The sequence below is a fragment of the Anas acuta genome, chromosome 3 (genome assembly GCF_963932015.1).
Source record: "Anas acuta chromosome 3, bAnaAcu1.1, whole genome shotgun sequence".
Taxonomy (NCBI): Eukaryota; Metazoa; Chordata; class Aves; order Anseriformes; family Anatidae; genus Anas; species Anas acuta.
The window spans coordinates 34,107,412-34,122,999 of NC_088981.1; the positions used below are offsets into that span (position 1 = coordinate 34,107,412).

At 37.1% G+C, this 15,588-nt stretch overlaps 2 protein-coding genes across 2 annotated transcripts in view; one reads left to right on the top strand and one right to left on the bottom strand.

Annotated features, from left to right (window-relative positions):
* Positions 1 to 1,788: 1,788 nt before the first annotated feature.
* GLO1 (glyoxalase I) lies at positions 1,789 to 8,253 on the bottom strand. The gene is made up of 6 exons (XM_068676575.1): positions 8,093 to 8,253; positions 7,292 to 7,374; positions 5,680 to 5,820; positions 4,860 to 4,927; positions 3,726 to 3,815; positions 1,789 to 2,354 (listed from the first exon to the last, which is right to left on the bottom strand). Exons 1-6 carry the CDS (start codon positions 8,171 to 8,173, stop codon positions 2,266 to 2,268), a joined length of 552 nt encoding a protein of 183 aa, XP_068532676.1. The 5' UTR covers positions 8,174 to 8,253; the 3' UTR covers positions 1,789 to 2,265.
* A 909-nt stretch (positions 8,254 to 9,162) lies between these two features.
* Positions 9,163 to 15,588, top strand: part of DNAH8 (dynein axonemal heavy chain 8) — a 134,735-nt gene continuing 128,309 nt past the window's right edge. Inside the window, exons 1-4 of the mRNA XM_068676576.1 lie at positions 9,163 to 9,426; positions 9,820 to 9,909; positions 13,034 to 13,310; positions 13,941 to 14,075. Coding sequence (XP_068532677.1) covers positions 13,035 to 13,310; positions 13,941 to 14,075 — 411 coding nt within the window. The 5' untranslated portion in view covers positions 9,163 to 9,426; positions 9,820 to 9,909; position 13,034. The remainder of the gene's footprint in view (positions 9,427 to 9,819; positions 9,910 to 13,033; positions 13,311 to 13,940; positions 14,076 to 15,588) is intronic.

Consider the following 15,588-nt stretch of genomic DNA (forward strand, 5'->3'; position numbering starts at 1 on the left):
AACTATACTACCATAGTCTTCAAATTATGAATTCTCTTAAGATATCCTGCAATATCATGTACTTTTTTTTTTTTTTTTTAAAGTAGGGTGAGGTTTCCTGAGTCACCATAGCCAACCTAAATTTCTGCTAAAATGAACAGCCCTATTTAATTGTTCAGGAAACTACAGAGCCTTGAACTGGCTTCTCATTTCTGCTTAATAAACTTGGTATAAAAGTAACCCAGCATTTAAGCACATCAGTGCTAATTTATTATACTGAAGTAGCCTGCCTGGGGCTGGGCACAACATCAGACCTGCCACATTTGTGAGGAAGATGACTGAGACAGCTATTATGACAGCTCAGTTTCTAAGATCTCACTGCTTGCAGTGGTAACTACATTGTCCCTGTGAGAAAGGCCTAACATAAAAGAAAATGAATGAAACAACAAAGAAACAAGACAGTAAACAGTCTAGGTATTAGCTCTGGAAATAAAGGAGTGCAGACAGCATAAGCATGAGCTGTTTACTGTTTCAGAAAACAACTACTTGGCAAACATTCAAGAATGGAGAAGATTTGTGAACAACACTTATAGGGCACTACCTATAGCGCCCTATCTGCTTAAGTAGAGACCATCCACAAAATACCATACAAAGAACAGTTTTAAGTATTAGGGTTGCTTTATAAAATATAGGAAACATCTTTATAGAGTTGCTGTCTACTTTCCTATAAATGTGGTGGGTTTTTTTTGCTACATGCATAGAGGACAGTAAGCAGGGCAATGCATTTTCCATTCTCTTTTCCAACAGCTATTAAAACTCAGATGAAGCATATAATGTATTTTACTCATTTGCAAAGGTAAACAAAATATTGTAGACTACTCTTGGACAATAATGCTTAACATTTGTCATTAATATCTAGAGTAGCACAGTAGAAATCAAATGCAGTACCTCCTATACTTTTTAACTGAAAGGTCAGGGAATTATTGAATAAGTTATCAACAACTCTGCACATTGCCATTATCCTGCTAATCAAGTCATACAGTTACCTTCATTGCTGTATTCCCACTTATTCTTTTATGACCAAGTTTCTTCCCCCCTACCCCCCCCAAAAAGAAAATCCATAAACTGAAACAAATAGCTTTTTGTTTACCTAGGATTCAACAACTACCAAAGTAACTTGTCATACTGCTTTAAAATTAGTTTTGTAATTTTCATCAATGCTTTATAGTTGGAAGTGAATGGCAATGCCATTGCACAGTTGAAGACTGAGTAGGAGTTAAGTGCTACCTGAACCACAGTAAATGCAGAGATTTTCTTGGTTTTGTTAACAGGATTTCAAAACTTGGTATGTTTTACACTACTCATACCAGGTGAACAGTGTAAAGTGAAATGATTTGTGTAACAGATATAAATAGCAGGAAAATGTAGCATTTACAAGTATAATTTCAGTCACCGTCACTCAGTTAAAGAGAACAATCAAAATGCCTACTTATAGGAAGCCGTTTCAAGTACTCTTCTTCATTGCAGTCCTAATAAAGGACTATATACAGCATGTAAAAAGAATATAGCCCCAGACTTGCATCAAAACAAAAACTATGAGCAAGTTCCTTCTAGTGTTAAGACACTACAAGGACCACTGTGGAGATCTCTTATGATGTCTCCCAGTCAGCAGCCAGAAGTTTAAATACAGAATTCTTTCTGGTGGACTAATCTACAAAGTTTCTTGTTCCAGGCAAGGCTGCTTAACGGTGGTTAAAGACTTTTCCTTGGCATAATGTACGATTAAGACTTTCATAAACATGTTACTACTAAAGCAAGAAGTTAGATACTTTATTTTCTACCATACAAGATAGGGTATGAAGCCTTCAGGATCCTTTGACTTCATCAAACAAATTTATTAAAGTTTCTTTCTCTCCTTGTTGAAGACCACCAGCAGTAATGCAGGATTATTTTTTTTTTTTTTTTTTGCTTTTAGTTCAAATCTAAAAACTGTAAAGTGAGGTGAATTTCTGGTAATCTATCTTATGAGAGTGTTTAGTTAAATATTAACATAATCAATGTTCATGAGCAGAGTACATATCAGTGCTCCTCTAAAAGACAGTTGAGGATTCCTAGTTGGAAGCAAATTGCAGGGGCATCACAGGAAAACAAAAGGGAATTCAAGTACATTGAGGTCCCAGGGGACAGTTTTAGAATAGACTCTGAACATAGTTGATTTCTCTCCATTAAGTGAAAAATTCCACAAATGCTGTTGTAGATTTTCTCCAGGGAACTGAAAATGTGCATCTAAGTGAGAGTCACCATGTGTTTAGGGTTCAGAATTTCAATCCAGTAGCCATCAGGATCTTGAACAAATGCAAGTCCTTTCATTTTACCTATTTGAGAAAAAATAAAAAACAACCAAAAGAAACAAGATAAAGGTAAGACTACAGGACTATAAATCTTAAATACAAGAACTTCCACATTTCTTCCACATTTTTTTGTATTAGTTCAAATTTAAACAGCAAATTCTGAAAACATCCAGATTAGTTTTTAATCAGTAAGATCTCTGTGTGCTGTTGTCAATCTGACAATCAATAAAGCTGTAGTTTAAAGTCACCTTGAAATCCTTCTTCTGTTGATTCAAATCAACATTTTTGCCCCTGTAAGTGTTCTTCTTTTCCCGATTCTTTGCCCATGTAAACGTTCATATTTTCCTGAATTTATCAGGGAAACATTTTTGTGCTCTGGGATGTTTTCATACATTTTCCTGAACTGCCTTTGCTAGTAAAAAAAAATAAAAATCCTCCGTTCCTCTGCCTTGCATTTTTCCCATGCCTGCCTCAACACTGAAGTTTTGTATAGTACTGTTTATCAGTTGTTTGTTCCCCACACCTGACCTGGTTTACAATACACACTTGAATCACTAGGTAAGACAAATGCAGTACAGTTTTAAACTGTTGGAAAAAAAAAAAATACTACTCACAACAACAGGGTTGCCAAAATTATTCTTCAACAGTGAATCAGGATAGCACAGCTTAACATGTTATCTTAAAGTGTTAAGTACCTAATTTTAGTTCTACTTCCTCTATTACCCCATTCACTGTAACAGAACCAACCTAATTCCTATTATATTCTAGTTAGGAAAAACTTCTGAGAATAGTAGTTTGATTTGGTAACACAGGGGAAAAATGGCATTAACTCTCTCAGCCTGCCCCATAAACAGTGAATGTGAAGCCCCAAGCCTCTTCCTACTCTCTGGCACTTGCTGCATCAATTTTAATTTTTAATGTTAAAAACATCTTTCTCTTTTTTTACCCTCATGCTTAGCTGATTCCAGAAGTTTATGCCACTCACAGTCTAAGTTCCTTCTACATTCTTAGAGCTGTGAAGTGATAGAGAACTGAATTAAAGAGCTCAAATATCAACTCTCTCAAGCTTTATTAGGTGCTAAACAAGTAAGGGCTCTGAAACTCTAAAATCCTAGCAACATTGAGTTCAAATTTTAAAATAAGAAATCTATATTCAAGGTACGGTTGCTACAGGCAGACACAGAATAACATGCAAGAACAGACAAACAGTATAGTTCTGCACTGTCAGTTCTGCCCATTGTATAAGAGGTAACAGGGGTAATTGGTTCCAGTACATTTTAAGGAGTGACAACCACAGAGACATATTGAGCTTTCCAGGAGGCAAAACTACCAGACGTAGTATTTTAAGAACAAGGAACAACAGCAAAATTACTTGCATCCCCGATTAAGTCTTACCATCATCTGGTTTCTTCACAAATTTCACTCCTAGTTCTTCAAACCTCTTACAAGCTTTATTGACATCAGGGACAGCAATTCCAATGTGCCCTGTGAAATGGGGTAAGAAGAGTCAGGTACACTCTCAGCATCGCTGGGTATTTGAGAAAAAAGTTTGCTCAGCATTTCATCCTGTGCAAAAAGTTCACTTCAGATGTGACATACCTAAGGAAATTATTGCTTCCAGAAAGAAGAACATTTCAGATTTTAACAATATTCTCCTTCAGAAAATTAGCTTTCTGACAATACTTTTAAAATAGGACATTTAAAGTAGCTCATGTTATTTAGATGAGAATATTATCTAGAGTAGGAAAGAAATAGGATACTCAAGCTATTTTGTGTATTGCTTTTCAAGAAGGCAACCACGTAACAGGATTTCATTGCATTTGCTCAGTTAAACAGTGCAAGGCATTTATCATTAATGCTGTATTTGTAGAGACTAACAGTAGCACCATGCAAGGCCTGAATTTACAAATCAGTTCAGAAGCTTTAAATGTCAAGTGGCTAGATTGAGTATGAGACTTATTTCACAAGCCAGTGACCTTTCAAGTGCTCAAAATAAAGTCAAGCCACATGAATACTATCCTCAGTGCTACAGATGAGCAGAATTCCCCTTCTAGCTCAAAAGGGGTGATCAGTGCATTACCGAATAGAAATCTGAATTTATATCAGTCTGAACATCACAATCCAATATGCAGGAGCAATTATTGCACTTAATTGAGTAGTTACTATTAATGTGTTCGCTTGCCAAAAGATTAGACATATAAAAGTGCAACTGTGGATCATTACTCTGAAACATGTTGACATATTTTCATAATCTTTCACAGTGTATCTTGCTTCTTCCAGCATGTAAAGGACAAGTTTCCTTATTTACCACTAGAAGAGTCTTCTCATCCACACAAGTTTAAAATATTTTAAAATTTCTCACATAAACAAAGCCTACAGCATATACATAATTTTTGCACTTCAGTTATACAGATGTTCTCTAAAGAAAAAAGAACTTTGAAATGCCATTCTTCCCCAATACACAAGAGTAAAAATGTAACGACAATAAAACAAAACATGAAAATTAGATGCACTAAACAAAAGACCTACCAAATCCTCGAGGATCCGAATTACCATTGTGATAGGACTGATTTTCATCATTTTCAGTGCCCCAGTTGCTGTAAGAAGTAATTATTATACATTGAAGAAGAGCATTGAAATCAACAAGTTCTGAATGTTCAGTTTCCATGGAAGTTGTTTCTTCTAAAAACTAGAAAATTTCAATTGCTGGCTGCATTCATTAAACTATCAAGATTTTCCCAAATCATAGGTCCTAGAGAGTCTTCAAAGCAGACAAAGGGCTAATTCAGTCAGGTTCACACTAATATTCAGGTTCTACATTTGGATCAGTTTGAGAGACACTCCTATCTCATTCCAATTACAAAGGAGAACAAGTCTCCCTGCACTTCTGTGCAATCATTAGTAGCATTAACATAATTGCCCTGTTCATGTAAAGTGTTGTTTGTTTTTTTTTCCCGTTTGTTTTGTTTTCTTGACTTAATACCTCTTTTGATTAGATTTCAGAAGCAATAGTTACCCAACTATCAGGATGCTTCAGAGATCCCAGAAGTTCTAACCACATCATTTTTCCTCAGTTCCACAGTATCGCTCCCCAGGGAGTATGCATATTCAAAAGAGACAGCAAATACTATTTCATACTTAAATACCACTGTTCACCCAGAAGTTTGAAAGAGCTCTATAAAGAGGAAGACTAAGTCCCTAAGATCTCAGCCATATTTTAAGGCTATATAACAGTGAAGATGTTTCTACAGTAGTTACTGCATTTTCATTCAATCCAACAGGACTTACAGTCATCTGCTTCTGCAGAATCACCATTACTTAAATGTCATCTCTCACTATTAATACTTACTGTGTCAGTTCAAGTGTAGCTTTTCTAGAGAAGGTCCAAGGTGTTCTCTCAGTTTTATCTTTTGGGATATCATTTTTATCTTCGTACCCCAGGAAAAACAGCGAGAACTTCATAGTAGGGAAGTCAAATTTTTGAAGCAGTCTAAGTGGAAAAAAATATTTTGAAATAGTAACTAAAAAAGATAATTGGGTAGCCTGCAAATAAACCAGTATTCTTCCCCCATGGAAGAATTACTGCCACGATTTTTGCCTGACTGCAATCCACACCTTAAAATAGCTATGTTTTGAACTATCAAGTAAAAACATTCCAGAGCACATCATAAACTTCCAAAGACTAGAAGAAACAGATGCTTAAAAGCCAAGCCATCAGTAACTGGATAGCAAAGTCAATACAAGGGCTTAAGTCTGAGGCCACCACTGTTACTGGTATGTATTTCCTCAGGAAGATCCTTATGTTTATCCACATTACAGTATCACCACGGAATAGAAAACATTTACTTTGAAATTTACTCATGCCATGGAACTTGCTGGCACCAGACCAAGTTTACAAACACAGGCAAGTTAAAAAAAATAAACATATGGATGAAATATTTGTTACTATTCCACAGATTGGTATAACCATAAAAGCCATTTCAGATGCGATAACTTAATCAACTACAAAATACCCTAGGTCATAAAAAGCTGCTATATAAGCAGCTTATAAGGTTTATCCCTTTGCTAACAGCAAGAATTCACTCACTTTACTGTGACATATTTGATACACACACATCATTGTTCTATAGAAAATTGCACAAGATAAGACTGCTAAGAATGATCTCATATGATGAGTACAAAGTGTTGTAAGCTTCAAAGAACTTTAGACAAGACTCCACTATTTTTCCCTTATTCCTAGAAATGTTGCATACTTCAAATCATTTTTACATAGGAAGTTTGATCAGAGCAAGCAAGCAAAAACACACCTAATTTATTTTTCAGCTTACCATTTAATTACTTTTTAATTTCTATCACACACCTCTTCACTAAAGTTGGGGCATTTTATTTTACCTTAGTCTGAACTGATTTCAGGATGTTTAAAAATAAACTACAACATTGTTTTAAAATAAACTCTTTTCATATGACAAAAACGTGCACAGTCTTAGCACAAACACCTTAGGCTACTGCAGGGCATCTGCCTCCTCACAGCCCTCTCCAAAAGGAATTCAAACCTCGTCACCAGTCTGTGTCATCCTGGACTCTTACGTTTAGAAGCGGTTCTCAGCCAACTCTGAGAACTAGCAGAAAGTTTTAAGATTTATAGCAATGACTCCTTATTATAAGCACTGTCATACAAGTTAACTGGTAACTGCAGAATCAGTGCGGGGAAAGTAAGCAAGTTGTATACTGATAACTAATGACCTACTTAAAAAAAAAGTTCTAGCCGACACCAATTTTAGCTCATTTGTAATGTCAGCATTAATTGTGCTGTGGAAATTCTTGGAGATTGCCAGACTATCTAACTTGGCATTAGCTGATAGGCCAGCATTGTTGATGTAGTTAGAGCAATTAGTATAATTACATCAAAATAACAGAAGTTTGTACAAGCAAAGTTACTGTAGCATACAACTTCCACTCACGTCATTCCAAGAATTCTTGTATAAAAATCCAGCGACTTCTTAGGATCCTTTACTCTTAACATTGTCTGCTGAAACAAAAAGTCCTGGAGGGGGGAAAAAAAGAAAAGAGTTTATTTTTATATATGAAACAAATACGTATTAACAAAGTAATCAGTTAATAATTAAACTAAAAACAGCAGGTATAGAAGTAACAAATACAATATTATATCCACTGTAAATAAAATATTTGCTCTTGATACAACTGATGCATCTTCGTATTAAATAAACAAACCTTTGTACTATAAGAAGAAAAAAAAATCGCAGACATCATTCAATATGCAAATCAGAAATATCAGAAGTTTGTAGCATTCTTCTTATTATTTTTTTATGGAGCTGTACTGCACATGCTCTGTCCTGCATGCAGGTACGCTAGCAGTTGGTACACTGCACACATACACAGAACTTAACTGAAGCTAAACTGCTGAGCTCATGATTTCATTTCACAGTTGTTGAATCTCTGTCAAGCACAACGATATTTTGGCCTACCATTCTGTAAAGGTATTTTCTCAAGCCACAGCATTACTTTATATACCGAAGGGCTACTGAACAGCTAGGTGGATGAAACGCAAGTTAGATATTTTCAACACATATTCCATGCAAGGGACAGACTTAGAATCTAAGTTTAAATACCACTACCTATTCCCCCTAATAAAACAGCCCCCAATTCTCTCCCTTGCCGCCCCTCAACCCTCCAAAGGGGCAGGACACCGCCGCTACCACAGCCCCGAGCTGCCCCCCACACTCCCCAGCCGCCCGCCCCACCTTGGTGCTGGGATCCGGCTCGGAGCAGGCGCCATAGGCTGCCTCATCGCTGAGGCCGCACGGCTCTGCCGGGGCCGCCATTTCACGGAGCTGGGAGAAGGGGAGGAGAAGGGAGGATGAAGGCTGCCCGGGGGAGGCAGCGCTCCGCCCCAGAGGTGTGGCGGGGCTTCGTGCTAGGGGGGTGTCCGCGAAGGGAGGACGGGCAGGGCTTTCCCCCGCCTTATTTAGTTTAGTTTAGTTTAGTTTAGTTTAGTTTAGTTTGTTTTGTTTATTTTTATTTTATTTATTTATTTATTTATTTATTTATTTATTTTATTAAAAAATCCCACCAGTCCCGCTTTTGAGGTAGCGGGATTGGTGGCTCTGCCGTACTAATAAACGAGTGCTTTTAAATGCTAGTCAACTTTAACCTGCAGCGTGCGGCTGGTTAATTACCCCAAATGTGGAGGCACGGGTGTTCTGCATGGCTGTGAAGGAGCGCCCCTCTCTGGATCGCAGGCAGAGGGTACCATAAAAGCCCCTGGGCAGGTTTGCACATATAACTCCAATAAACAGTGCTTTATGCTGTAAATTCCTCCAACTGATGACACGTTAAGGTGGCTTGAAGATCTGACTTTATACCTTTAGACTGTGAGCTTATAAATGTGTGGTTCACATATTTTAGTACTTACAGATGTCAGTTTCTGCTTTTACTGACAGAAGCTAAGGGAACATTTTGGATAGTAGTTGCTACCCGTTAGAATTAGGTAGTACTGCTTTGGGCTAACCCGTTTTTTCAGGTGTAAAAGATAAGAATATCCCATCTTTCAAAGCTAGGAATGGAAAACAGTTTTTTCCTTCATGAACTGAATATTCAACATAAGCTTCCACTTGTAATTAAGAAGGGGAAAAACAAACAAACAAAACAAAAAAAAAAACACGGCAGCACACAAACTTTGTGTAAATCTTGTTACGTTTCTTGAGTTCAGTAAGTACACGTAGTGCATATGAAACAAATCCCTGATTTTATGATACCAAGCTGTGCAAGTCCCTTTACAGAGGCCTTTGGTGCTCTCCACACGGAGAAGGCAGGGGCAAGGTTCAGCTCCTGGGAGCTGAGGTGCAGCTGGGGGCCCCTGAAGGGCGGCGGTGGCTGGAACTGAACCGAGCCGAGCCCGCAGCGGTTACGGGCGCCCGGTAACGGCCCGGCCCCATAACGGCCGGCCCCACAGCAGCCGCCACCTTGCGCAGTACCGTCACGGTGGCTGGCAACGGCAGACCGGGACGGGGGGAGCCCGCTGCGACAGGGCGGTTGTGCTGCCGGGGGGTCGCTCTCTCGGTCCCCGCGCTGTGAGGTATAGTTGGAGCCAGGCTGGTGAGGTGCTGCCTACATCTCTCTGCTGAACCAGCAGTGCTGGTTTAGGCACCTCAGCTTGTCGCGAGAGATAGACATCAGGATCCCTGCTCCTCTGTGGTTGGGGGGGTGGCTTCTCCTTCCCTTTCTGCTCCCCGCATCTTCTCAGATGTGCTCCTCTGGAGCAATGTGGGGCTTTCCTGGCATCCCACTAACGGGTATCCCTGCTCCCAGCCCTTTGGGCTGGCTCCGTTAGCGTACTTGATTGCTGAAACTGGAAGGTTTAGAATTGCCCTTACGCTGGTCCCCAAGGTGAGGCTGCCCCAAGGACTGTGGAAACCTTGGCAGCTATGGAGCAGCACTGAGACTTTGTTTCTTTCTTCCTCTCCCTAAGTCCTACTGTCAACTTGCTGCTGCTCTAAAGGGGTTGGGAGAGAAGTTGAGAGAATCACTTTTCGATGGACTGGTGCTACTGGTAAACAAGGTACCACCATTTTCATCTTATTATTTTATAAAGAACTAATGCATTGGTCAACATTTTTCTACAGATTTGCAGGGATCATGTTTGTTTGTTTGTCTGTTTGTTTATTTATTTATTTATTTTAATGGCAAAACCTGTTATGAACCAAGCATTTGGGTTGGATCTTAGCTCTAGGATTAAGAACATAAGAAAAGCAGAACTACCATACTATGTCAGACTAATGATCTTTCTCCTTTGTGTTCCCTCTCTAATAGTGGACAGTAGTTGCTGGCTAATTTGGGAAAAAATGCAAGGACCAAGACACTATACAGGCCAGGGGCTATCTCCTGGTAGCCCCTTCAGATTCTGTCAAACAGAAGCTTGGGGACTACAAGTTTGCCTAGATTTCAGAGGCAGAGCAGTGCCTCATCTCTGAATCTCAGAGTTCAGAGGAGAGGCATAAACATTTTCTGCATAAAAATAAGAAAATTCAAATAACATTCTTCAAGCTGCTATCAAAACCAGAGAATGACTGCTATCCCTTTGCCAAAACTTTTGAGAAAGAGGGAGAGAAATGCTGCCAGTGTTTGGAATGATGTAGAATAAAGGATACTAAATCTTGGATTTGAGTTCCAAGGAAAAGTGGAAAGAATTAATTTGTTGGTTTATGCTATACTTCAACTGTACGTAAAAGATGGTGCTGGAAACTAGGCTCACTATTCATTTGTTTTGCATGAATAGGCCCTGTAGACAAGGTTTAGGGCATCTGGAGAGTAGGAAAAGAAAGTTTGAACATAAAAGAACATCTACTGTTATAACTGGGATAAGTAGTCAGCTGGAGTTCATGCTGTTTTCATCTGAAAATCATGCTCTTCTCATGCTGAGATTCTGAAAATCTCAGCCTAGACACCAGACAACTTGTGCATATATGTTTGAAGAGTGAGGGAGGATGCTGGTATACAATGTAGTCTTTGTTTCTAAAGAAAGCTGTGAGAACCCATGTCTCTAATCTTGAAGTTTAGGTTAAAGTATCAACATCATGGTACAAGAAGTTTAGGTTAAAGTATCAACATCATGGTACAATGATACATGTACAATGGTACAATGGCAAAAGGCAAAGAAATTAACATCCAACCTGAGTTTCAAAGACAAAAGTGCCACTGCTGACCTTATAGATGTCCAGCCCAGTAAGATTAATATAGAGGAAAATAAAGTTATTAATAAATTTAGACTTTACATTTTAAGTTTGTTGTTGTTGTTGTTGTTGTTGTTTGTTTTTGTTTTCTGTTGTTGTTTGTTTGTTTTGTGTTTTGTTGGTGGTGGTGGTTTGGTTTGATTTGTTGGTTGTTTTTTTTGGTGCGTGTGTGTGACTTTTGTGACTTTTCCTAATGTGTTTTTTCCTAGTACTTTTACTTCAGGAAAGATAATATTTTCTGTAAGAGATGATTACCTGCCAAAGTCCACAGAACACTGGCTACTTTGCAAATCATGGGCAAAAATAAGGAGCTAGTAATGTAAAACCATCATTACTTTTCATGTCAGCCTAATTTTCTATTTCCTAAAGCTGGCAATGGTGTCTAAGAGCATTTAACACACAGTTATAACTGTGGTTGGCTGTCTAAAGCCATCCGTCATATGAAATACTAGGTAATTTGTGATATTTATTTTAATCTTCATGGTAATAGTACACTGAGTAGAATGGCAATTTCCATGTTTTTCTTTTTCTCTGTTACCCTGGGTGTTTATATGGGTTTCTGCAAAAATTTATCCATTATGACTTCCCCATGTGGCTGAACAAGCTATTTTTAGAGGACTAAACTAGCCACAAGATGATGACTTCAGGTGGAGCTCTACTGATGGTTACAGTTCCTTAAAACTAGTTGTTGAATCCATGTGGAGAATTGAGGGCACTGAACAAAACAATTATCTGTGTATTTAAGAATGTTAAGATTGACTGAAAAGGACTGATGGCAGCTGGCAAATGCAAGCAGATGAGCATGCTTCCTAATAGGAAAACAGGGAAAGACGATTTAGATGCTTCTTTGTAGCCATGAATTACAGGCTTGGGATTCACAAGCCAAACCTTTATTGGGCTTTTGATGTAGTGGAGTAGAAAAGGGAAGAAAATGGCAGGGCCGCCTTTGTATAGCAGCCAGCTGCTTAACTGTCATCCATGAATATATTTTGTTTTGGGCCGTTTTAGAAATCCTCATCTAAGAATGATTAACCTGCTAGTATTTTAGGCATCTGGGGTTAGTCACAGAATTAAGAGAAAGTCTGACTCTTGCACTGTGATGAAAATTTTTTGATGTGCTCAGTGCTTAGTAACTTTTAATGTACTGTGTAAAACTTTAAAAATGTCATTGTGCAAAGAGGTTGCCAGTCATATTTTTTAGGACATTGCTGGTAACATTAGAAAACTGCGCAGTCTTGGGTGTTATTACTCTCTTGATAAGTTTTCAATGACAAAAAATCTTTTTTTTTTTTTTCTTTTTTGTACTAATTTAAATCAAGATAAAGCTTGTAGTTTTACTATGTCTCTATTTAATAAAAATGCTTCTGCTGAAAAAATACTACCCATACCCTCCATCTGAAATTATATCTGCAAACACTTAGACTTGTTAAGGATATTATGCATGGTGGGGCGTATTTTATAAAAAGAATGAGTAAATGCTTATGGGAGCAATGCTTTAAGACTTGATTTGGAAGTCTATACGAGCCTCTATGTAAGCTCATTTGCTGAGTATGTGTGCATATTTTACAACTTAACATATAAATAAAACATTTATATTTAAACCACTTCAGGTTCTCAGTAATCAGATATACAGTAAAAGTATTAATAGTTTATTATTATGTCGCTACTTGCTCCTCAAGATGTAATTGTATGGTAAATTAATTTTAAAAATCTGTCTGTAATGATCTTCAGTATGACATTTGTGAACTATCAAAAAGTATATATAAATGCTTCTTAACAACTCAGAGAGGACTTGATGAGACTGTTAAGTTTGTATACCTGGCAAGTCAGTTTTGAGATGCTCTCATTTTCCTTTCTTTTATTCCCTGCATTTCCATTCCTAACAGTCCTCTTGAAAAGTTAGTCTTGAAAAATGTGAATTATTACAAACACTCGCTTTTTGGCATATTTCAGAATGGAAGGTGTACAAGAAGCTAATAATGAAAATTCAAACACTGGGGAAGATGCTGGGCCCCATCCTGAGGCAGCAAAGAGTACTGGGCAAAATCTCACTGTGGAAGACACTCTGCCTGTGCCTGCTGCACCAGAAAATGCTGGAGCCAAACCTGCTCAACAAATGAATATTTCCTCTTCCCAAGAGACTTTTTCTGCTGCCAGCCACAGGTTGTCTAGATTTTGTCGGAGCTCTAGTGGAGTTCTGTCCTTGCAAGAAGCTTTAAAAGAAAAACAGGTTTAGTATTCAACATTAGGTCTTGAAATATATTTCTGGTTCTTTTCATAGATTAAACTCAGTATAAGTAAATTGTTTCTTTGTTGTTGTTTCTTTGTTTATATTCAGTTTTCTTATTCCAGATGAAAAGTTAATCTGTTCTTAGTGTTTTGTTTTGAAGTTACATTGAAAGGAAGCAGGAGATATTAACTGAGTAATTTACACTGAAGCAAAGCTTAGTAGGAACTGCTTAGTTCCTGCAAATATTTATCATCTCTAGATACTTTATTTTGAAGTTGATAAATTTCTATATTGATATAATAAAATGAAATATTAATCACAGAAAAAAAACAAACAAAAAAAAAAAACAACTGGGTAATATAGCACACAAATATCTTGAAATCTACTGTAGTATATTTCATGTTTGCTTCTCCTTGTCATATTCTGAGTTGACTTTGTTTTATAATAATTCTTAGTAGTTTGCTCTTTTTAGCCTCTGAAAACTCACATATTTTTTTAAAAAATGGAGTAGTTATATATTCTTATAATACAAAACAGTAGTGTTCAGCATTCATTGCAAGTTAAGTAGCAAATTAGTGTTGCGATCAATTTCCGTATTTTTTTGTTTGAAAGATATTTTTAATGTTCTAGGCTCGATACAAAGAAGCAAGGGAATATCGAAGAACAAAAATTGATGCTTCATATAAATACGTGTTTGAAGTTCTCAGTGTCAGGCTAGGTTTAGACTTAACAACTGTGGAAGAAATGATTTTGGATTCCCCTTCGGTGAGTCTGTTCTGTATGTTTGTTGAATTTTGGTTATTAGTCAAAATATGTAGCAGATTGCCCCCTTTGATATGAATTGTTATTCATCATTTAGATTGTATCTTCCAGAAAATGTGATTAATAAGGCACGTGACTCATCTAAAATGATACCCAACTAAATCATTCAGCTGAGTTTCCTGGAAGATTTTCAAGTATTCCCTGTGTTTTTGATAGCAGCTTTTTCATCTTTCTTACCTCAAGGAAAACATAATTATTGCTGTTATTTTGACCCAAGAGATTATTCTTATATCCACCAGTTCCAACAAGTTTCATCCATCTCAGCCTGACATTATTATATCCTAAAAATAATAGATTTTGTTTGTAAAGCAAGTCTTGACTGAAATGTCAAGACTGCAAAAATACATGTAACTTCATAGAACCTTTTTGGAAAACACAGAATTTTATTTAGTAATGAGAGGAAGGATGAATACGTTTCATTAATGCTATTATATTTGGAAAGGACCCATTAAATAACTTCTGATTATCATTGCTTTAGTTTCTTTTAAATGTTTAAAAGAAGGAATAAAGTGAATTTGTAGTGTGAGAAGGTTCCAAACTTGTGGGGCTTGTGAAAGCTCAGCGTTTCAAAGTGCTTAAAAAATCAGGAGCAAACAGCTAAATTTCTCTTTTAGTAGAGCATCAAAATTCAATATAAATATATGTAAACTTACAGCCCTTGCCATCTCTGATTGCATGATTTTTTTGGCTGTTAGAGATTTGACTTAGCATTCAAAATTCAAACAGATACTGTCTCTTTTGACCAAATATATCACTTGTTAGAACTTCAGCTGTTCAGTTACAAAATGAATGTAGTCCTGATCAAAATCATTGTTCATTGTTTCTTTATTGATATTTATACACCATAAAATGTTTTTAAAGTCCTTTTTTTTTTTTTCCTAATGCTTACAGAATATAGAGGTGCTTTAAGTTTTGTCAATCAACTAACATTTCCTTTCTTTGCATTTGCTAAATGGTGCGTATTTTTCGATCATCCTGACTTCATATAAAATTGCTGTTCTACACTGATTAACTCAGACACATAAGAGTCTTTGGGTACTTACAGATGGTGTTTTTTGCTGTTTTTTGTTTGTTTGTTTGTTTGTTTGTTTTGCTTATTGTCACCATTTCAAAGCTTTTCAAGGTTAGAATTTCTCTAAATTTAGTGTGTTCATACACAGTTTAGGCCGATGGGACTGTGTCAACATTGTCCTTTTGCAATACTTAGTGAATTCCCATATGTATACACAATGTCTTTGACATATGTAAATTAAGTTTTATCCTTAAAACAGTAGACTATATGGTGTATTCACACACCAAGTGTTTGTACTACATTCACTTGAACCAGAAGCTGTATTTGCAGAAGCAGTAGCCACAGAGATAGCTCACATCTTACCTCATTTATAAAATCATGCAAGCCCAGAAGTTACTGTTCACCTTTCTATTGCTCTCAAGTTGGAGTACTTTTTGCTGTAGT

Bases quoted from the DNA above. Each gene is read 5' to 3' on its own strand.
- GLO1 (XM_068676575.1), bottom strand. From the start codon at position 8,173: ATGGCGGCCCCGGCAGAGCCGTGCGGCCTCAGCGATGAGGCAGCCTAT. The intron at 7,375-8,092 runs GTGGGGCGGGCG...TCCCCCCTCCAG, and splicing joins AGCCGGATCCCAGCACCAAG to GACTTTTTGTTTCAGCAGAC. The intron at 4,928-5,679 runs GTAAGTATTAAT...TACTTCTTACAG, and splicing joins GCTACACTTGAACTGACACA to CAACTGGGGCACTGAAAATG.